At 42.1% G+C, this 23224-nt stretch overlaps 1 protein-coding gene across 1 annotated transcript; it reads left to right on the top strand.

Moving 5' to 3' along the window:
* The first annotated feature begins 6190 nt into the window (after window positions 1–6190).
* On the top strand, window positions 6191–9736 carry LOC129766711 (uncharacterized). Its single transcript, XM_055767311.1, has one exon. The coding sequence runs from the start codon at window positions 6191–6193 to the stop codon at window positions 9734–9736; it is 3546 nt and encodes a 1181-aa protein (XP_055623286.1).
* The last annotated feature ends 13488 nt before the right edge of the window (window positions 9737–23224 follow it).

The raw sequence follows: 23224 nt of genomic DNA, 5'->3' as shown, positions 1-23224 counted from the left end.
TCTACATAATAAATAGAATGATGCTCGGAAACCGTCATTCAAGTATAAGAGAGTTAACTCGTGAATTGAATATCCCTCACGAGACCGTTCGTCATATTTTGGTAGGTGTTTTAGGCATGAGAAAAGTTGCAGCACGACTTGTGCCAAAAGAGCTCAATTTTCTCCAAAAGTTTCATCGCAATCATGTGTCTGAAGACATGCTCGAACGATCAAGTTCTGATCCAACGTTCATCTGTAGAAAACTGACGACGAGACCTTTTCCTATTACCGTTTGACATTCACTGCTTTTCCGAAATCAATAGCAACCTGCGGGCCGCGGGCTATTCTGGTTGGATTAACCAATTGTTTTTGACGTAGGACTTCGTCTTTCAGTAATAGTGCCGAATCAGAAAACAGGGCACGTTTTTATGAGATATAAATAGCAAATGTAGCGTTCGTTTTACGAACAATGTGGGTAGAGAAAATATTGAAGTTTAAACTCCGCCCGTTTTCGGTTTATTGAATATAAACAAGCTGTTCGTGATTTCACAGCATTCATGATTCATCAGTCATCCAGCCAGCGACCAGACGGCAACGAGGTTTTCTGTAAATATTGGTGAAGATACAAAAATCTATAAACATGTTTGAAAGTCCTTCGATGTCAGGATTGATCAGCGGTTGATACATGTCGCCCGATAGCCGTGAAAGCACTTTCATTATTGGGTTCGCCCTGCCTACCTCAATTTCTATTTTTCTAACGTGTTCAACGGATGTGCAAAGTTTTTCGCACGTCGTCGAAGATGTCGATAAAATCGCTTAAATAATCGAAGTTGACAGGCATGTTACTAGTTGTAGCTTCACCCAGGAGCTAAAAATCGACCATAAAATAGTTTTAAATCACTTGCACAACGCTGGATGAACACAGAAGCTCGATGCTTGAGTACAATACCATTTATCACCAGAAAACATGGAGTTGCGAAGCCTTGGTCAAACGGATTGAAATCGACCCATTTCTTAAACGGATATTAACTTGGAATGAAAAATGGGTCACATACAAACAAAATTGTGCGGAAACGATGATGATCAAAGCGTGGTGAAGCAGCTTGAGCTGCTGTTGCCAAACCAGGTCTAACGACCTGGAAGGTTCTGATGTTAGATGATAATGATTTGGTGTGACTTGAAAGGAATAATTTATTATGAGTTGTTTTCTTATAGCTAAACACTGAATTCAGATCTCTACTGTCAACAACTGGATGGTTTGAAGCCAACAGAAGAGGTGTCAACGCAGGACCACTCACATCTGTAGTGACTCGCCATAAACTGTGGGAGATTGGATGGTAAGTTTTAATGCATCCAGCATAAAATTCGGACATGGCAACAAGCGATTATCACCATCCTTTTCTCGCATTGCAACTTCCTCAGTGATAAGAAATTGGGATCAAGAGAAGATTGATCAAAATCTTCCGATTACTAGAGTTTTTCGCCAATAAGGACCAAGACTTCTATGAATGAGGCATTTTGAAGCTAACTTTAAAATTATGCAACAAAACGGTGCATAGTTGACCCATATCGGACAATCCTAAAACATCTTAAATAAAGGTTTGAAATTTCATGCAAAAATAATGGACTTCTCTTCCCCCAACCTACTAATTAATTTGTAGTGAAACTAACTCTTTCGATAGACCTTTGAATCGAGAACAATACTCCGCCGGTAAGGATGAATGCAAGGAAATGTCAAATGATTAAATGTGTGCAATAATAACGATATTAATGATTCAAGCTGGAATAGAACTGTTGGCACAGAGATATATGAGCCAGTATTCGAGACAATGAGCATTGCTATGTCTTAAAGGGGTAGAACGTCGTTTCGTTACTGACGATCAGAGTCTTTCAACAACTGAGACTATTATTCAATGTAACACACCGGGAGTCTGAAAACACTTCTATAGGAGTTGTTGCACGAGACGATTTCACTCGCAAACGATGTCACCAATAAGCATGGAAGTCATAATTTGTACGTGCTATTTCATTGGGCGACAATTCATTCATTCGACTTCAATTTTCAAGTAGTCGGTCTTTTATTATAATTTATCTAACACCACACAATATGCATTAATAATATTATGAATATGTTGCTTCCTGCGATTCACAGAAAAATGATCGGTCGACGGAGAACGAGTCACTTGTCGGCAAACCAAGCTAGATTAATGCACCTAACCGGAAGATATAGGGAGTAAAATGAAAATGTAAGCACTGAACATGTGGAGAAAAATGAAAGGTTTCGAACGCTTATAACTCGAACATTTCCTAATAAATAGCAAAAATGTTTAGATTAATTGATAGGAAATATTTCTACGCATCTATCACAATGAATAACATTTTATTTTTCTCGAGATAAACAATCGAAGAATTTTGAAATGTCAAGCATTGTCCAAACGCACTATGTGACCCGTTTTGATTGGTCCAATTTGAGCTCCTCCAATGGTTCCGGCGAAAGGGTGTCCTGCGTCTCTTCGGTTATGTTCCCGACATTGGCGATCTAACGCAAAACGTAAACGATCAGTGAGACATCTGGATTTGATAATGTAACCTAAAACTCAAAAACAAATCACGTATATTTTACCTCCGGACTTTCCAAAATAGTTCTAACATGCAGGAACCATGCATTTTTCAACTTGTTTTTGATTGTGCTCTCGAATTTCCTTTTTTGATTCAACCATTGTCAACATTTATACAGTTTTCACTACTGAAAGAAGTAAGAAAATAACATGTTTTGTATAAAATTGCTCAAAATTAAATTTCTTCCAAACTCATCGCAATCAAATAATCTTTTATGATTATAACATTGTAATTTATGGAAAGAACTACAAACCGTCCATAAACTCACATTGCAAAATTTGAAACCATAATCACTGGAAGTACACGAAATCAGATTGGGTGACGACCCTATGAAAAAATTGACAATGCAAATTTCCGCTGATAATAGCGAGACCCGAAATTCCAAACGAAGTGGTTTCACACGCTCGAGTGCTTGGGTCAGCGATTAAGACCCTCCTCGATGCAATAAAATGCGCCACAATGTAGGGAACATTACGAGTTCCAAGAAAACGCGACAATTAAAAACAAGTATAATGTTCGGCAGCGATAAGATCGAGAATACCATATCGATGCACGACGTCGCATCATATTCCATAGACGGGGCATTCATCGTGGCGATGGTGATCGCCATCATTTACTACCATTGGAGGAGAAACACGAAACGACTGCGCGAACTGGAAGGGGCGCAGCGGAGGATCCGACTCGATAGTGTGAATGCTGTATAATCAAAATAATGCGAACGCTGTATAATCAAACGCACATTTTGTGCTGACATGGAGAAACAAGAAACACCCAAGTGACCTAAGCAATGTAAAATTTAAGGAAATACAGTTCAGTCTAAAACCGACCGTGAAGGAGTTAGTACTTAGTCCGAAAGCCGTGTTGGGCCACTATGGCCCAATACTAACATCTTAATTTTAACGAACAACATTTGGTGACCCCGACGTGATCGCACTTCGAGCGATCACGGACTCGCGAAAGTAATCGATTCTGATAAGTGAAGTGACATTCTCTCCGCGCGCGAAAAAGTGATGCCATTGCATGGCTGTATAATCGGAAAGTGAAGTGACATTGTCTCAGCGCACGGAAGATGTTGCGCCATTGAGTGGCTGAAACCAAGAAAATGAATCTCCCATTCGCGGGAAGTATGGTGTGCCACTGCGTGGCTAAAAATTAACAAAGTGAACTTCCTACTCGCGGGAAGTATGCTGCGCCACTGCATAGTTATTACAATGCGCCACTGTGTGGCTGAAAATTGACAACGTGAATTTCCCATTCGTGGGAATCATAACATGACACTGCGTGACTGTGTGATCAATAAGTAAACTTCGCCCGTGAGCGAAGCACGGTGTGCAACTGCGTGGAAGATGTGTGATAAACACGAATTATTGTGACTGATGTGAAAAATTTGTAAAGATGAATTCTCGACATTCCAACGACCTACTGTATTCCATGTGCTACATGTATATGAGGGATACGGAGGAGAATTTGAAACAGGACCCGCGTCGTACGCGGGAAGAAGCTGCAGCGATAAAACTGATAATATCGCACATGTTCAACTTGGCGGCAGGAGCCGCGGTTATAAACAAGATACGAAAGCAGATTTACCACTGAACTAAATAGATCGGCCGAAGCCATAGCCGACTATTTAGACTGGAGCATAATCAATGACCCAGCTAAGTATTTGAGTCAATCAAACAAGTAAAGCGGTTAGTAATTATCAAATCAAATAAACATGACGACAAACGAGGACGATGCCGTTGAAAGCTGGAAAAAGCAGCTAACGGCACTGGAGCAAAGCATTGCTCCGATTATCAAAGACGCATGCAAATTAGCAGAAGACGACGACGAAGTCGAAACATTACTAGTGCAACAAGAAGTACTAACAAGCTTGTACGATCAAGCTTGTGCAGTGATACTGAAAATTGAGGGCCAAACGGGGCCCTCCAAGAGACGGGATGCTCTCCTCCCCGCATATATCAAGTCCAGAGCCAGTTTGGCAAAGAGAATACGGCATGCGCAATCACAGACGAATGAACCGAGTCAGGATGAAGGTTCAAGGCAAGTACTGGATCAAACAATGATCACCGGCAATAGCAAGGCCGATTATTTACCCCGATTGGAGCTCCCGAAGTTCCGTGGGTCAGCCACCGAGTGGCTATCGTTTAAAGCCCGCTTTGAGAAGCGGATTGCGACCCTAAACGAGGATGCAAGCAAATACGCTTTCCTGGCGAAATGTTTAGAATACGAGCCCGCTCGTAACTCCTGCGAAGCACTCGAGAATTCAGGAGTGCCTTTCACTGAAGCCTGGGCCAAACTGGAAGCAAGATTCTACAAGAAACGAATCGCATATGAAGGTTACTTTTACACTCTGCTGAAAATTAAAAGGATACATAAGGCATCGCAAAGAGCGATACTAGGACTGATCGACGCTGTCGATACACTATTGTCCGCCACTCGACAAATAGCAAATGAACAACCTGGCGAACCAGATTGCATCGCCAATGGGTTACTAATATGCTTAGTGAAAGAACGATTGGATGAATCAACACTTTCTAAGATTGAAGAAAAGTTGGACCTCCAGCGCATTTATGTTTGGAGCGAATTCAAAATAGAATTAGAGCGGCTGGCTAACCAGATGACTTGCAAAGTGGCTGCCGAAACGGCACACTCTAGTCATCGACCCCAGCCGAAAGTCGTAGCAGCAATCGAAGGCAAAGCTGCGACCACCAAAGACAAAAGGGAAGCACAGCGGTGCTACGTTTGTCACAATGAAGGACACACAGCATTTACGTGTCCTAAATTCACGAAAATGAGCATCCCAGAACGATGGGAAACTATCAAAGCAGGGAGGCACTGCTTTAATTGCCTCATACCTGGGCACTCAACGAAGGAGTGCAAATCACAACGGAAATGCCAAATATGCAGCACGAAGCATCATACACTACTTCATCGTGGAGACTCTCCCAAGGGGGACGAGATCCAACAATTGCATCCCGAGAAGGATGTCAATCAAGCACAAGCAAGTTCAACGAAATGACTAGCTCAGGAAGAATACGTCTTTCTGGGCACAGCCATAATTCATGTTAAGGGTGAGCAGAAATGGCACCCTCTTCGATGTCTACTTGATTCAGGGAGTCAAGTAGAAACAATCACAGAAAAGGCTGCTCGAAGCCTAGGAATTCCGCAACACTCGGTAAACGTAACCATTAAAGGAGTTAGCGGACAAGCACATGTTAAAAGGGGTATCAAAACTGTGATAGCCTCTCACGCAAGCAACTACAATGAAAGTTTAGAATTGATCATAGTGCCAAAGATATTGGACGATCAACCAAGCACAGCTATTGATGAAAAGGGTATACGGATACCAGAACAATTGCACCTTGCCGATCCCCAGTTTTACAGATCGAATGAAATCGACATTCTCCTCGGAGCGAGAATATTTTTCAAAATTCTAATGCCAGGCCGGCTTAGCGTAGCCAACGGTCTTACGTATCAAGAGTCCAGCTTGGGCTGGATTGCATGTGGGACGCTACGTCACAGCAGCCCATCAACCACTGTATTGTCTGCTACAAGGTGTAGCAGAAATGAATTCGAATTCCCACAGGACGAAATGGCCAAACTCATAGAGAAGTTTTGGCGTCTTGAAGAAGCGTGCTTTCAAGACTGGGAACCAAAGCAACATGACGAATGCGAGGCGGAAAGTCACTTCCGCACAACGTTAGAGATCGCTCCCGACGGGAGATACATTACACGAATGCCCCTACGGGGGGAGCCGTCATCGTTAGGCGACTCTTATCAACAAGCATATAGAAGATTCACATCGCTTGAGCAAAGGCTCAAGCGGAATGCAGACCTGTACAAAGAGTACAGGGCATTCATGAATGAATATGAAACACTGGGACATATGGTACCAGTCACCACAGAAGACTTTCACAAAGTAAAGTATTTCATCCCTCACTCGTGTGTGGTGAAACCAGATTCAACATCCACCAAGGTTAGGGTGGTGTTCGACGCAAGTGCAAAGACGTCAACCGGAGTATCCCTGAACGATATACAAATCGTGGGACCAACCATTCAAAAGGACTTATTTGATCTGCTAATTGATTTCAAGACGCACAACGACGTGCTAGTAGCAGATATTGCAAAGATGTACAGACAAATTCACATCGCATACACAGACACTTGGTTACAATGTATTTTGTGGCGCGACAGCCCCAATGATCAATTGAAAGCGTATAGACTGACGACTGTCACATATGGTGAAGCGTCTTCATCATTCTTGGCCTGTAGGGCACTACACGAAGCAGCTGAAGATTATCGGTCGGTAAATCCGAGAATTGCCGACACCATTCAACGATCGTTCTATGTTGACAATCTAATGATTGGAGCGTCCAACGCAGATGAACTGACGAAGACGAAACGAGAAATAGAGCATGCATTGTCACTTCATGGATTTCCACTTCGAAAGTGGGCATCAAACAACGCAAGCGTACTGGAAGGAATTCCAGAGAAAGACTTGGAACCATTGATCCAAGTTGGTGACCAAGAGGTCATAAAGACATTGGGGATAGCCTGGAACCCCAAAACAGACGTGTTCCAGTTCATCAGTACGAAAAACATAGGTGAAACATACGAAGCGCTCACAAAGCGACAGATGGTCTCGAAGATTTTGAGACTGTATGACCCAATCGGATTGATACAACCTGTAATCATTACAGCTAAAATATTGATGCAAGAATTGTGGACTTATAACGTCAGCTGGGACGATGATGTTCCAGATCAAGCACTAAGCTCATGGAAGAAGTTCGAAGCTTCATTAGTGGAGCTCAGCAAGATAGAAATACCTCGGATGTCGACTCCGAGTCATACGATCGCACTAGATTTACACGGATTCAGTGACGCCTCCGAAAAGGCTTATGGATGCGTCATTTACTTACATGCAATCAACTTAAAAGGAGAAGAGAGTACGAATCTCTTATGTTCGAAATCGAGAGTGGCGCCTTTGAAGAAGGTCACTCTGCCCCGTCTGGAACTCTTGGCGGCGGCACTTCTAGCAGAACTAACTGCTAAAATAAAGAGCATTCTGGCCGGTCGAATCTCGTCGGAATATTACTACAGTGATTCACAAGTAGCGCTAAGTTGGATCAAATCTTCAAATACACGTTGGGGAACCTTCATTAGAAATAGAGTGCAGAAGATACACTCCACCACGAATCCAGAGCATTGGAAATATATATCTACGAAAGAAAATCCGGCTGATATGGTTTCGAGAGGAATTCCAGTCAGAAAATTACGCGAAGCAAAACTAGAATTTTGGTTACACGGACCGGAATGTATACGAAGAAGACAATATTATCTGCAGAGCGGCTACGAATACACTGCTGCTGCAGAACAGGAAGAGATTAAAGAACCAATAACACGATTGGTAGCAGCAACAGGAAAGGCATGCGAAGACTTAATCGCAAAATACCCGCACCATCACACTCATGACAAAACAGTAAGACACTTTGCATGGCTGTGTAGAGCCATAAACAATATGAAGAAGGTCAATAAAGACACAGGCATCAGAAACGAAAAGAGATCGGGCCCACTCACCACCACTGAATTGAATGAAGGACTAACACTCGTAGTCCGAATTATGCAAGCCACTATTTATCCAAATGAAGTAGCGGAATTACGAAAAACTGGGAAGGTGCCTACGAAAGGACCTTTCCAGCATCTCAACGCAATCGTCAGAAATGGAGTCATACATGTCACAGGGAGACTCCACAATGCAGAAATGCCCATCTCACAAAAGAATCCAATATTGATTCCCAAATCGCACCCATTTTCGAGGGTAATAATTCAAAAAATACATGAGGATAGATTTCACGCCGGAACAGATCTGGTAATAAACGAATTTCGACAAAGATTTTGGATGAGGGATCTCCGAAGGACCGTACAAGGAGTCATTCAACGATGCATCTTATGTGCCAAAGCGCGGCCCAGACGTTTACAGCAACGAATGGGACAACTGCCCTCGCCCAGGGTAAATGAATCAGTAGCGTTCACTCACACGGGAGTGGACTTATGTGGGCCATTCGAAGTATATCTCAATCAAAAATCGAAATGCAAGACCACAGCATATGCTTGCATCTTCATATGTTTTGCGACCAAAGCAGTTCACCTAGAAGTCGTCGAAGATCAGTCGACGGCAGCGTTCATATCAGCACTTCTCCGTTTCACATCAGTGAGGGGAATACCCGAGGTTATTTACTCCGACAATGGGCGGAACTTTGTCGGGGCCAGCAGAGAACTCAATCGTTTACGAAGAATATATAACAATGAAGTTTTTCAAAACAAATTAGTTGATATTGCGGCAACTCACAGAATAAGATTTTCATTCATTCCACCCCGAAGCCCCAGCTTTGGAGGACTTTGGGAAGCGAACATAAAGGTAGCCAAGCGGCTCTTTAGTGCAGCGGCCAGAGGAGCACAGCTAAACATCATGGAATTGCAGACACTGTTCTACCAAGTGGCCGCAATAATGAATTCGCGACCACTCACACCTGTTTACACGACGCCAGATTCACCGACCGCGATCACACCCGGTCATTTTTTGATAGCACGCCCAATGCTAGCCGTGCCCATCCCTACGCAGAGTGAGGATGGAAGCAATCTCACAACCAGATGGAAACGAGTACAATCGCAGCTCGAACAATTTTGGAGAAGATGGAGAGACGAGTATCTCCACCAGTTACGTGATTATGCAAAATGGACCAAGCAACAAGCCAACGTTAAGGTAGGCCAAATCGTATTGATCGGAGACGATCACCTTCCCGTAGCAAGGTGGCCTATGGGAATTGTCACACAAATACACCCTGGAAATGATGGAGTAGTCCGAGTGGCAGTAGTGCGAACCGCTACCGGAATTTACAAACGCAACGTGCGAACACTTGCTCCTCTACCAGTCGAGGAGCACACCATTCAACCCATTATAGAAGAGTATGACAACACAGCTGATAACGAACAGCAATCTCAAGCCGAAGCAATCGAACTAGAAGACGATCCCCCTCCCCAAGCACCCCAAATGATTTGGGACGGTAGACTACGCCCTCGTCCCAAAGGGGGGAGAAAATGGAAGTACACGAAATCAGATTGGGTGACGACCCTATGAAAAAATTGACAATGCAAATTTCCGCTGATAATAGCGAGACCCGAAATTCCAAACGAAGTGGTTTCACACGCTCGAGTGCTTGGGTCAGCGATTAAGACCCTCCTCGATGCAATAAAATGCGCCACAATGTAGGGAACATTACGAGTTCCAAGAAAACGCGACAATTAAAAACAAGTATAATGTTCGGCAGCGATAAGATCGAGAATACCATATCGATGCACGACGTCGCATCATATTCCATAGACGGGGCATTCATCGTGGCGATGGTGATCGCCATCATTTACTACCATTGGAGGAGAAACACGAAACGACTGCGCGAACTGGAAGGGGCGCAGCGGAGGATCCGACTCGATAGTGTGAATGCTGTATAATCAAAATAATGCGAACGCTGTATAATCAAACGCACATTTTGTGCTGACATGGAGAAACAAGAAACACCCAAGTGACCTAAGCAATGTAAAATTTAAGGAAATACAGTTCAGTCTAAAACCGACCGTGAAGGAGTTAGTACTTAGTCCGAAAGCCGTGTTGGGCCACTATGGCCCAATACTAACATCTTAATTTTAACGAACAACAATCACTTTCACTGCAGTGCCGCCTAGGTGTAGAAGTGTACGTTAGATCGCCAATTACCCGCTCGTCTTTTTTATTTTTTACAGTTTTAACCATTTTCTTATATTTTTAACATTTCTTCTGGAAGGAAGATGCACTTCATGTTAACGAATACTTCTACAATTTGATTGAGGCCGGCACGGAATCCGTCTTGCTGCCGCCGGAGAGTAGCGTCGATTTTCTTCTGAATCCGGTTAAGGTATACCTTGCAGAGTATTTTAAGAGTAACACAAAGCAGCGTGATGCCTCGCCAGTTCCCGCGTTCAGCTGAGTCTCCTTTCTTAGGGACTTTAACCAAAATGCCCTGCATCCAGTCCTCCGGAAAAGTTGCAGTTTCCCATATATTGCTAAATAGCTGATGCATCATCTGGGCTGTCAAGACTGGGTCAACTTTTAGTATCTCGGCTGAAATACAGTCTAATCCAGGCGCTCTACTGGACTTCATATTCTTGATTGCCACTTCAATTTTAGACAGCGATGGCGCATTGGAGTTTACGTGATTAATGCGACGAACTACAGGTGCAAAGCGCTGCTGGTTTTCATCGTTACCGGCATTTGATACTCGAAAGAGTTGCTCAAAGTGTTCAGTCCATCGTTTAAGCTGATCTGTACGGTCTGTCAGTAAGTGACCAGTTCTGTCTTTTAGCGGCATCTTCGTATTCATCCTAACACCACTAAGGCGGCGAGAAATGTCGTACAACAGGCGGATATCACCGTTGGCGGCGGCGGTTTCCCCCTCTTCAGCTAGGGAGTTGGTCCAGGCTCTCTTGTCCCATCTACAAGCCCTCTTAACAGCCTTCTCCAGCTCAGCGTATCGTTGACGACCGTCTGTCTTAGCCGCTCTGGTTCGCGCTCGCTCAATGCCAGCTTTCGCTTCTCGTGACTCGTCAATCATCCTCCAGGTTTTCCAGGTTACAAGTTGTGAGATATACATAATTTGCAACTGCAACTTTCATATTATGGAATATCCTACGAACATATTTTCATATGGGTGTGTGCAGATTAGGGTGCCAATGAATGTATGGGAAAAAAACGTAACGACCCAAAAAAAAGTTACCCTATACAAAATGTTCACCACCTCGAAAAAACACCCTATGCCAAATATCAGCTCAATCGGACTTAAGGGAGAGCGGCGCAAAGCGGTCAAAGTTTGAGGAGGAAGTAAAGGAAACCGGGGTTTCCGAAATTTTTTTTTTTTTGAGATTAGAGATGACCATTTTCATTGGCACCCTAGTGTAGATGCAAAGGACAAAAATATCGGGAAGAAATACAATATCGATTTCTTTCTGTTTTTCCAAACTTTTTGTTTCCCGATTTGATAAAAATAGTGAAATAAAAAAAATTATGATTTTTTAATGGTTCATGCGATAGAGAGATACATGCCTATTGTATTCATACAAATCCGAGATGAATTCAATAGAATAGTTCAATAGAACTTGAGATATCGTGTACGCCAGTTTGAAAAAACTAGTTTCGAGAAAAACGCGTTTGAAGTTCATTGTTATGGTCGTACCAGGTTAGATACCGCATCACTAAAACGGCTCTAGCTCGGTAAATAGTACTTAATCTATATATAATATATAAAAATGGATTTCTGTATGTCTGTCTGTCTGTCTGTCTGTCTGTCTGTCTGTCTGTCTCTCTGTATGTCTGATTTTTATGGACACGGAAACTACTGAACCGATCGACATGAAAATTGGTATTTAGGGGTTTTTGGGGCCGGGGAAGGTTTTCGTGATAGTTTGAGACCCCTCCCCCTCTCTAAGGAGGGGCTACCATACAAATGAAACACAAATTTCTACACTACTCGAGAATTAATCAAGCAAATGCAACCAAATTAGGCATCGGGAGGTTTTAGGGTGCAATAAATGATTTTATGGTGGTTAGATACTTCTCCCCCCTCTCTAAGGGGGGTTGCCATACAAGCAAAACACAAACTTCTGCATTACTCGAATCAAGTAAACGAAACCAAAGTAGGCATGTGAAAGTTTTAGGGTGCAAGAAATGTTTTTACGGTGGTTAGATACTGTTAGATACTGCCCCCTCTGTTAGGGGGGGCTGCCATACAAATGAAACATAAATTTCTGCATAACATGGAAATTAATCAAGCCAAAGAAACCAAATTTTGCATGTAGAGGTTTTAGGGTGCAACAAATGTTTCTATGTTGTCTTGACTCTCCACCCCCTCTCAAAGGGGGGTCTGCCATACAAACGGAATACAAATTTCTGCATTACTCGAGAATCAATCAAGCAAATGAAACCAAATTTGGCATGTGGAGGTTTTAGGGTGCAATAAATGATTTTACGGTGGTGAGATACTCCTCCCTCTTCTCTAAGGGGGGGCTGCCATACAAATGAAACACAAATTTCTACATTACTAAAGAATTAATCAAGCAAATGAAACCAAATTAAGAATATTGAGGGTTTAGGATGCAATAAATGTTTCTATGGTGGTTAGACACTCCTCCCGCTCTCTAAGGGTGGGCTGTCATACAAGTGAAACACAAATTTCTGCATAACTCGAAAACTAATCAAGCAAATGGAGCCAAATTTGGCATGTGAAGGTTTTACGGGGCTCGAAACGTTTCTATGGTGGATACACTCCTCCCCCCTTTCTAAGGGGGGTTGCCATACAAGCGAAACACAAACTTCTGCATAACTCGAGTACTAATCAAGCACAACTTGGAAAGTGAGGGTTTTAGGGTATGACAGAAATGTTTCTATGATGGTATGACACCCCTCCCTCCTCTGGAATGGAGAGGGGGTCGCATAAAAATATGACACATATTTCAACCAAAAATATTCCAACACAACATGACAATTGAAAATTTTTGGAAAACTCCGAAGGAAAAAGGGAAAATTCGGAAAATTTAATTCCCATGTGTTCTACAATTACATAGTGACAAGTGCTGTTAGTTCATTTGATGTTTGCGCTAATGAAATTGATCTTTGTTCGAAACTGGAAATGGATTTTAATGTGATGAAACGCACTCTTATATCTTATATCTTCTTCTATCTATATCAAAAAAAGGATCGACGGATGTGTTGATAAGAGCAGACCTCGAGGAAAGAATTGTCCGACGCTGTCTTTATATTATCATATTTTCTGTATAAAACATTTATTCCATGTAACGGAGAAACATGTTATTTGCAAGTGGTTGAAAAATCTTGAACGAGAATTGTGTCTGAAAATAATCTTATATTATAATCATGAGTTTTATTAGAAATACTAGGAATTTTATAGTAAAAGGTAAATTCGACGGGGTCGATTAGAAGATCAATCAATCAACAGTTCTGCGATTGGGCCCATGAACTTGCTCATAGTAAGAAAACGTGAATGTTTGAAGGTATTGATAACAAAAAACAAATTTTGGGCGGGACGAAGTTTGCCGGGTTAGCTAGTACTAAATAATTGACGAAAAGTCCTTTCTAGGGTATATTCTTGAACACCTAAACTTCAGAAATTTGAAGGAAAAAAATTTGATTATTTTAAAATGTCTAAGCTAGAATACTGCCTTAAGGGAATTACAGAAGAAACTAATATTGCTTGAGTTAAACGTATAAAAATGTAATGCAACAATGCAGTTCAAAGGATATACCCCAATCTACTTGGACATTTCTTTACCGCAAACCGAAATGCATTCTAGAGCTGGATCGTTGTTTTAATTTATATGTATGAACCCGAAAAAAAACGGTTCTAGTTCTTTGCAGCCAACAACATCTTTCTACTTGCAGAAATTTCAGAAAACCAAGCGCACAAAAAAAAAGTTCCAGTTGAATGCTCACATTAAAATTTCAACTTTTTTTCATTACACCAAACAGCACCCTGGGAGCAACTAACCTCGTATATGCCGTTTACCGGTTTTCACCAACTGTGGTGAGAAGAAGTGTGCTGTTAGGCAGAAAAAGATGTGCACTCACTTCCACACAGACCATACCATTCAAACCTATTTTAAATTGATACAACCCCCGCCGTACCTGGTGGGCGGAAGAGAGCGGCGTAGGTTTCCATTTCTACTTTTGGCTGCTGAGCACTCGTCTTCCGCTCTCATTCTACATCGTTCGGGTGATACCGGAAACACGGAAGAAAACTTTACAACAAAAGCAATTAATTTTTTGCCCTTCACAAACTATCTTACTTCCTTTCTGTTATTTTTAGTTTTCCAGGATAAAATAAAATTCATAACTGTATACAACAGAAACGAAAGAGTTTCTAGCACCAGACCCAATTTTGGTAACTTTAACGAAACATGTTTGTTTTTCACTACCACTTCATTGCACGAATACTGATTGATGCTTAAATCCGAATCTAACCTACTAAATAGTTTTAGTTTTTGTGCATTGCTTTTTATTCTGATGGTGTCATTCCGGTGAAAATCATTAGTAAAAAGCAGACCTTAAATATTGCGTTTATATTAATGGAATATTACACCAGTTGACGGTGTCCTAAAGTAGAAAGAAAAAGTCGTAAATTAGAAAGAACGAATAAGAACATAGAGCCAGCTTGAAGTTCAACACGGAAAATTGATTTTCCCAACATTTTTCTCTGAATGCATTTTCTCAGCTGATTTATTTTTCTGGAAAACACTTCGGTTGGTGGCAACGCCAAAACAAAAGAAATAATCTTAGGCTTCATTGCGCGTGGATTTCTTATCGGTCGGGTCGGATACAGGTTTAATTGAACCCGTGGATTCATTTCCATTGCCCACAACTTGTGGAAATATGGCTGAGCGGAACATTTGAAGGAGAAAGACATGAATACGATGTTCTTCGAAAATGATATTCCATAATATTATTTTTGTTTTATAGATAGTCTCAATATTCATAGGGATTACGTGAATATTTAAGACCGTAATTGTAGGATTAAAAAAAACGGATTATATTCGAAGAGCTTATAATCACATCAAGGGCTCATCATCATTAACACCAGCAGGAAAAAATCGGAAAAACAACCTGGTCTGGTAAACTTTCAACCATTGGACCTCAGATTATCAGCAATAGGTTCGCTCCTTCTTAATTGTAGTGATAGTACCGATGCGCCTTCCTCATAGACATCTTCCACTCCAGCACTGGAGCCTCCGGAGATACGAGCATAAATATGGTCGGCTACTCAATTTTCAACTGCTCTTCCGGAACAGGTGATACCTCCTCCGGAATAATCAATCCATTTAAAGCCACAAATATTGGGTTAGGGAAAAAGAAATGTCGTATATTGTCAATATACGGCAACACTTAAACATATCTTGTGTTGTACTTATCGCATCGGGTCATACTATACGGCTATTTAAAGACGACAATCTGTGCTACAAGTGTCGTTTTGACAGTGTTGTGATTGTCCTTTTCAGTCTCAAGTTGTAGCGCGCCAAAGATAGAGTCCACCAAGCAATAAATTCGCCATATTTTACGTTTTTACTACCTGCGAGGTAAAACTGCAATGAAGGCGGCCGAAAAAAATTGTGTAGTTTATGGACCCGATACTGTAAGGATTCGCACAGCACAGCGTTGGTTTAATCGATTTCATTCTGGTGTAGTGGCTGTCGAAGATACACCCCGTACTGGTTGGCCAATCGTCGTGGAAACCGATAAAATCGTTGAAATCATCCAAGTAGACCGACATGTGAGCACTCGCTCGATTGGCCAGGAACTGGGTATAGACCATAAAACCGTTTGGAACCATTAGCAGAAGATTGGATTCCAAAAAAGCCGAATGTATAGGTGCCACACGAGTTGACGCAAAAAAATCCTTTAGACCGAATCAACGCCTGCGATGCACTGCTGAAACGGAACGAACTCGACCCATTTTTGAAGAAGATGGTAACTGGTGATGAAAAGTGGATTACGTACGACAACCTAAAGCGAAAAAAGTCGTGGTCGAAGCGCGGTGAGCCGGCCCAAACCATCGCCAAGCCCGGATTGACGGCCAGGAAGGTTTTGCTGTGTGTTTGATGGGATTGGAAGGTAATCATCCACTATGAGCTACTCAACTATGGCCAGATCCTCAACTCGGTTCTCTGCTGTGAGCAACTCGACCGTTTGAAGCAGGCGATTGACCAGAAGCGGCCAGAAATGATCAATAGGATTGGTGTTGTTTTCCACCAGGACAACGCTCGGCCTCACAGATCTTTGATGACCCGCCAGAAGCTACGGGAGCTCGGATGGGATGTCCTATTGCACCCACCGTATAGTCCGGACTTGGCTCCAAGTGAGTATCATCTCTTCCGGTCCATCCAAAACGCTCTTGGTGATACTAAGTTGGCCTCAAAAGAGGCTTGCGAAAACTGACTGTCTGAGTTTTTTGCAAATAAGGAGTGGGTTTTATAAGAGGGGGATAATAAAGTTGCCTTCTAAATGGCAACAAGTTTGCAAACAAAATGGCGCGTATTTGACATAAATTGGATAATTTTAAGTATGTTAAATAAAGCGTCAAATTTCGATCAGAAATACGACATTTCTTTTTCCCCAACCCTATATTTCCCGCGAATTCTCATAGATGAAATCCACCTTGGATCCTAGCATAACGTCCCTTCGTCCGATTGGATCCAGCTTATCTCTCTCCTGCTCGGCACTGGAACACTCTTAGCGATATCTGGCAACTCGTCATGCCAAAATTCCACAGAGGTATAGTAACATCCAAACTTATAATACAAGGTCAAGGACGACCATCCCCGCTTCAACTGATGAATACATCTACATAATAAATAGAATGATGCTCGGAAACCGTCATTCAAGTATAAGAGAGTTAACTCGTGAATTGAATATCCCTCACGAGACCGTTCGTCATATTTTGGTAGGTGTTTTAGGCATGAGAAAAGTTGCAGCACGACTTGTGCCAAAAGAGCTCAATTTTCTCCAAAAGTTTCATCGCAATCATGTGTCTGAAGACATGCTCGAACGATCAAGTTCTGATCCAACGTTCATCTGTAGAAAACTGACGACGAGACCTTTTCCTATTACCGTTTGACATTCACTGCTTTTCCGAAATCAATAGCAACCTGCGGGCCGCGGGCTATTCTGGTTGGATTAACCAATTGTTTTTGACGTAGGACTTCGTCTTTCAGTAATAGTGCCGAATCAGAAAACAGGGCACGTTTTTATGAGATATAAATAGCAAATGTAGCGTTCGTTTTACGAACAATGTGGGTAGAGAAAATATTGAAGTTTAAACTCCGCCCGTTTTCGGTTTATTGAATATAAACAAGCTGTTCGTGATTTCACAGCATTCATGATTCATCAGTCATCCAGCCAGCGACCAGACGGCAACGAGGTTTTCTGTAAATATTGGTGAAGATACAAAAATCTATAAACATGTTTGAAAGTCCTTCGATGTCAGGATTGATCAGCGGTTGATACATGTCGCCCGATAGCCGTGAAAGCACTTTCATTATTGGGTTCGCCCTGCCTACCTCAATTTCTATTTTTCTAACGTGTTCAACGGATGTGCAAAGTTTTTCGCACGTCGTCGAAGATGTCGATAAAATCGCTTAAATAATCGAAGTTGACAGGCATGTTACTAGTTGTAGCTTCACCCAGGAGCTAAAAATCGACCATAAAATAGTTTTAAATCACTTGCACAACGCTGGATGAACACAGAAGCTCGATGCTTGAGTACAATACCATTTATCACCAGAAAACATGGAGTTGCGAAGCCTTGGTCAAACGGATTGAAATCGACCCATTTCTTAAACGGATATTAACTTGGAATGAAAAATGGGTCACATACAAACAAAATTGTGCGGAAACGATGATGATCAAAGCGTGGTGAAGCAGCTTGAGCTGCTGTTGCCAAACCAGGTCTAACGACCTGGAAGGTTCTGATGTTAGATGATAATGATTTGGTGTGACTTGAAAGGAATAATTTATTATGAGTTGTTTTCTTATAGCTAAACACTGAATTCAGATCTCTACTGTCAACAACTGGATGGTTTGAAGCCAACAGAAGAGGTGTCAACGCAGGACCACTCACATCTGTAGTGACTCGCCATAAACTGTGGGAGATTGGATGGTAAGTTTTAATGCATCCAGCATAAAATTCGGACATGGCAACAAGCGATTATCACCATCCTTTTCTCGCATTGCAACTTCCTCAGTGATAAGAAATTGGGATCAAGAGAAGATTGATCAAAATCTTCCGATTACTAGAGTTTTTCGCCAATAAGGACCAAGACTTCTATGAATGAGGCATTTTGAAGCTAACTTTAAAATTATGCAACAAAACGGTGCATAGTTGACCCATATCGGACAATCCTAAAACATCTTAAATAAAGGTTTGAAATTTCATGCAAAAATAATGGACTTCTCTTCCCCCAACCTACTAATTAATTTGTAGTGAAACTAACTCTTTCGATAGACCTTTGAATCGAGAACAATACTCCGCCGGTAAGGATGAATGCAAGGAAATGTCAAATGATTAAATGTGTGCAATAATAACGATATTAATGATTCAAGCTGGAATAGAACTGTTGGCACAGAGATATATGAGCCAGTATTCGAGACAATGAGCATTGCTATGTCTTAAAGGGGTAGAACGTCGTTTCGTTACTGACGATCAGAGTCTTTCAACAACTGAGACTATTATTCAATGTAACACACCGGGAGTCTGAAAACACTTCTATAGGAGTTGTTGCACGAGACGATTTCACTCGCAAACGATGTCACCAATAAGCATGGAAGTCATAATTTGTACGTGCTATTTCATTGGGCGACAATTCATTCATTCGACTTCAATTTTCAAGTAGTCGGTCTTTTATTATAATTTATCTAACACCACACAATATGCATTAATAATATTATGAATATGTTGCTTCCTGCGATTCACAGAAAAATGATCGGTCGACGGAGAACGAGTCACTTGTCGGCAAACCAAGCTAGATTAATGCACCTAACCGGAAGATATAGGGAGTAAAATGAAAATGTAAGCACTGAACATGTGGAGAAAAATGAAAGGTTTCGAACGCTTATAACTCGAACATTTCCTAATAAATAGCAAAAATGTTTAGATTAATTGATAGGAAATATTTCTACGCATCTATCACAATGAATAACATTTTATTTTTCTCGAGATAAACAATCGAAGAATTTTGAAATGTCAAGCATTGTCCAAACGCACTATGTGACCCGTTTTGATTGGTCCAATTTGAGCTCCTCCAATGGTTCCGGCGAAAGGGTGTCCTGCGTCTCTTCGGTTATGTTCCCGACATTGGCGATCTAACGCAAAACGTAAACGATCAGTGAGACATCTGGATTTGATAATGTAACCTAAAACTCAAAAACAAATCACGTATATTTTACCTCCGGACTTTCCAAAATAGTTCTAACATGCAGGAACCATGCATTTTTCAACTTGTTTTTGATTGTGCTCTCGAATTTCCTTTTTTGATTCAACCATTGTCAACATTTATACAGTTTTCACTACTGAAAGAAGTAAGAAAATAACATGTTTTGTATAAAATTGCTCAAAATTAAATTTCTTCCAAACTCATCGCAATCAAATAATCTTTTATGATTATAACATTGTAATTTATGGAAAGAACTACAAACCGTCCATAAACTCACATTGCAAAATTTGAAACCATAATCACTGGAAGTACACGAAATCAGATTGGGTGACGACCCTATGAAAAAATTGACAATGCAAATTTCCGCTGATAATAGCGAGACCCGAAATTCCAAACGAAGTGGTTTCACACGCTCGAGTGCTTGGGTCAGCGATTAAGACCCTCCTCGATGCAATAAAATGCGCCACAATGTAGGGAACATTACGAGTTCCAAGAAAACGCGACAATTAAAAACAAGTATAATGTTCGGCAGCGATAAGATCGAGAATACCATATCGATGCACGACGTCGCATCATATTCCATAGACGGGGCATTCATCGTGGCGATGGTGATCGCCATCATTTACTACCATTGGAGGAGAAACACGAAACGACTGCGCGAACTGGAAGGGGCGCAGCGGAGGATCCGACTCGATAGTGTGAATGCTGTATAATCAAAATAATGCGAACGCTGTATAATCAAACGCACATTTTGTGCTGACATGGAGAAACAAGAAACACCCAAGTGACCTAAGCAATGTAAAATTTAAGGAAATACAGTTCAGTCTAAAACCGACCGTGAAGGAGTTAGTACTTAGTCCGAAAGCCGTGTTGGGCCACTATGGCCCAATACTAACATCTTAATTTTAACGAACAACATTTGGTGACCCCGACGTGATCGCACTTCGAGCGATCACGGACTCGCGAAAGTAATCGATTCTGATAAGTGAAGTGACATTCTCTCCGCGCGCGAAAAAGTGATGCCATTGCATGGCTGTATAATCGGAAAGTGAAGTGACATTGTCTCAGCGCACGGAAGATGTTGCGCCATTGAGTGGCTGAAACCAAGAAAATGAATCTCCCATTCGCGGGAAGTATGGTGTGCCACTGCGTGGCTAAAAATTAACAAAGTGAACTTCCTACTCGCGGGAAGTATGCTGCGCCACTGCATAGTTATTACAATGCGCCACTGTGTGGCTGAAAATTGACAACGTGAATTTCCCATTCGTGGGAATCATAACATGACACTGCGTGACTGTGTGATCAATAAGTAAACTTCGCCCGTGAGCGAAGCACGGTGTGCAACTGCGTGGAAGATGTGTGATAAACACGAATTATTGTGACTGATGTGAAAAATTTGTAAAGATGAATTCTCGACATTCCAACGACCTACTGTATTCCATGTGCTACATGTATATGAGGGATACGGAGGAGAATTTGAAACAGGACCCGCGTCGTACGCGGGAAGAAGCTGCAGCGATAAAACTGATAATATCGCACATGTTCAACTTGGCGGCAGGAGCCGCGGTTATAAACAAGATACGAAAGCAGATTTACCACTGAACTAAATAGATCGGCCGAAGCCATAGCCGACTATTTAGACTGGAGCATAATCAATGACCCAGCTAAGTATTTGAGTCAATCAAACAAGTAAAGCGGTTAGTAATTATCAAATCAAATAAACATGACGACAAACGAGGACGATGCCGTTGAAAGCTGGAAAAAGCAGCTAACGGCACTGGAGCAAAGCATTGCTCCGATTATCAAAGACGCATGCAAATTAGCAGAAGACGACGACGAAGTCGAAACATTACTAGTGCAACAAGAAGTACTAACAAGCTTGTACGATCAAGCTTGTGCAGTGATACTGAAAATTGAGGGCCAAACGGGGCCCTCCAAGAGACGGGATGCTCTCCTCCCCGCATATATCAAGTCCAGAGCCAGTTTGGCAAAGAGAATACGGCATGCGCAATCACAGACGAATGAACCGAGTCAGGATGAAGGTTCAAGGCAAGTACTGGATCAAACAATGATCACCGGCAATAGCAAGGCCGATTATTTACCCCGATTGGAGCTCCCGAAGTTCCGTGGGTCAGCCACCGAGTGGCTATCGTTTAAAGCCCGCTTTGAGAAGCGGATTGCGACCCTAAACGAGGATGCAAGCAAATACGCTTTCCTGGCGAAATGTTTAGAATACGAGCCCGCTCGTAACTCCTGCGAAGCACTCGAGAATTCAGGAGTGCCTTTCACTGAAGCCTGGGCCAAACTGGAAGCAAGATTCTACAAGAAACGAATCGCATATGAAGGTTACTTTTACACTCTGCTGAAAATTAAAAGGATACATAAGGCATCGCAAAGAGCGATACTAGGACTGATCGACGCTGTCGATACACTATTGTCCGCCACTCGACAAATAGCAAATGAACAACCTGGCGAACCAGATTGCATCGCCAATGGGTTACTAATATGCTTAGTGAAAGAACGATTGGATGAATCAACACTTTCTAAGATTGAAGAAAAGTTGGACCTCCAGCGCATTTATGTTTGGAGCGAATTCAAAATAGAATTAGAGCGGCTGGCTAACCAGATGACTTGCAAAGTGGCTGCCGAAACGGCACACTCTAGTCATCGACCCCAGCCGAAAGTCGTAGCAGCAATCGAAGGCAAAGCTGCGACCACCAAAGACAAAAGGGAAGCACAGCGGTGCTACGTTTGTCACAATGAAGGACACACAGCATTTACGTGTCCTAAATTCACGAAAATGAGCATCCCAGAACGATGGGAAACTATCAAAGCAGGGAGGCACTGCTTTAATTGCCTCATACCTGGGCACTCAACGAAGGAGTGCAAATCACAACGGAAATGCCAAATATGCAGCACGAAGCATCATACACTACTTCATCGTGGAGACTCTCCCAAGGGGGACGAGATCCAACAATTGCATCCCGAGAAGGATGTCAATCAAGCACAAGCAAGTTCAACGAAATGACTAGCTCAGGAAGAATACGTCTTTCTGGGCACAGCCATAATTCATGTTAAGGGTGAGCAGAAATGGCACCCTCTTCGATGTCTACTTGATTCAGGGAGTCAAGTAGAAACAATCACAGAAAAGGCTGCTCGAAGCCTAGGAATTCCGCAACACTCGGTAAACGTAACCATTAAAGGAGTTAGCGGACAAGCACATGTTAAAAGGGGTATCAAAACTGTGATAGCCTCTCACGCAAGCAACTACAATGAAAGTTTAGAATTGATCATAGTGCCAAAGATATTGGACGATCAACCAAGCACAGCTATTGATGAAAAGGGTATACGGATACCAGAACAATTGCACCTTGCCGATCCCCAGTTTTACAGATCGAATGAAATCGACATTCTCCTCGGAGCGAGAATATTTTTCAAAATTCTAATGCCAGGCCGGCTTAGCGTAGCCAACGGTCTTACGTATCAAGAGTCCAGCTTGGGCTGGATTGCATGTGGGACGCTACGTCACAGCAGCCCATCAACCACTGTATTGTCTGCTACAAGGTGTAGCAGAAATGAATTCGAATTCCCACAGGACGAA

Source organism: Toxorhynchites rutilus, chromosome 2 (assembly GCF_029784135.1).
Source record: "Toxorhynchites rutilus septentrionalis strain SRP chromosome 2, ASM2978413v1, whole genome shotgun sequence".
NCBI classification, from domain to species: domain Eukaryota; kingdom Metazoa; phylum Arthropoda; class Insecta; order Diptera; family Culicidae; genus Toxorhynchites; species Toxorhynchites rutilus.
Note: the sequence above shows the minus strand (reverse complement) of the source record. Positions and strands in the feature narration are given on the sequence as shown.

Coding starts and splice junctions, on each gene's coding strand:
- LOC129766711 (XM_055767311.1), top strand. CDS start 6,191: ATGGCCAAACTCATAGAGAAGTTTTGGCGTCTTGAAGAAGCGTGCTTT.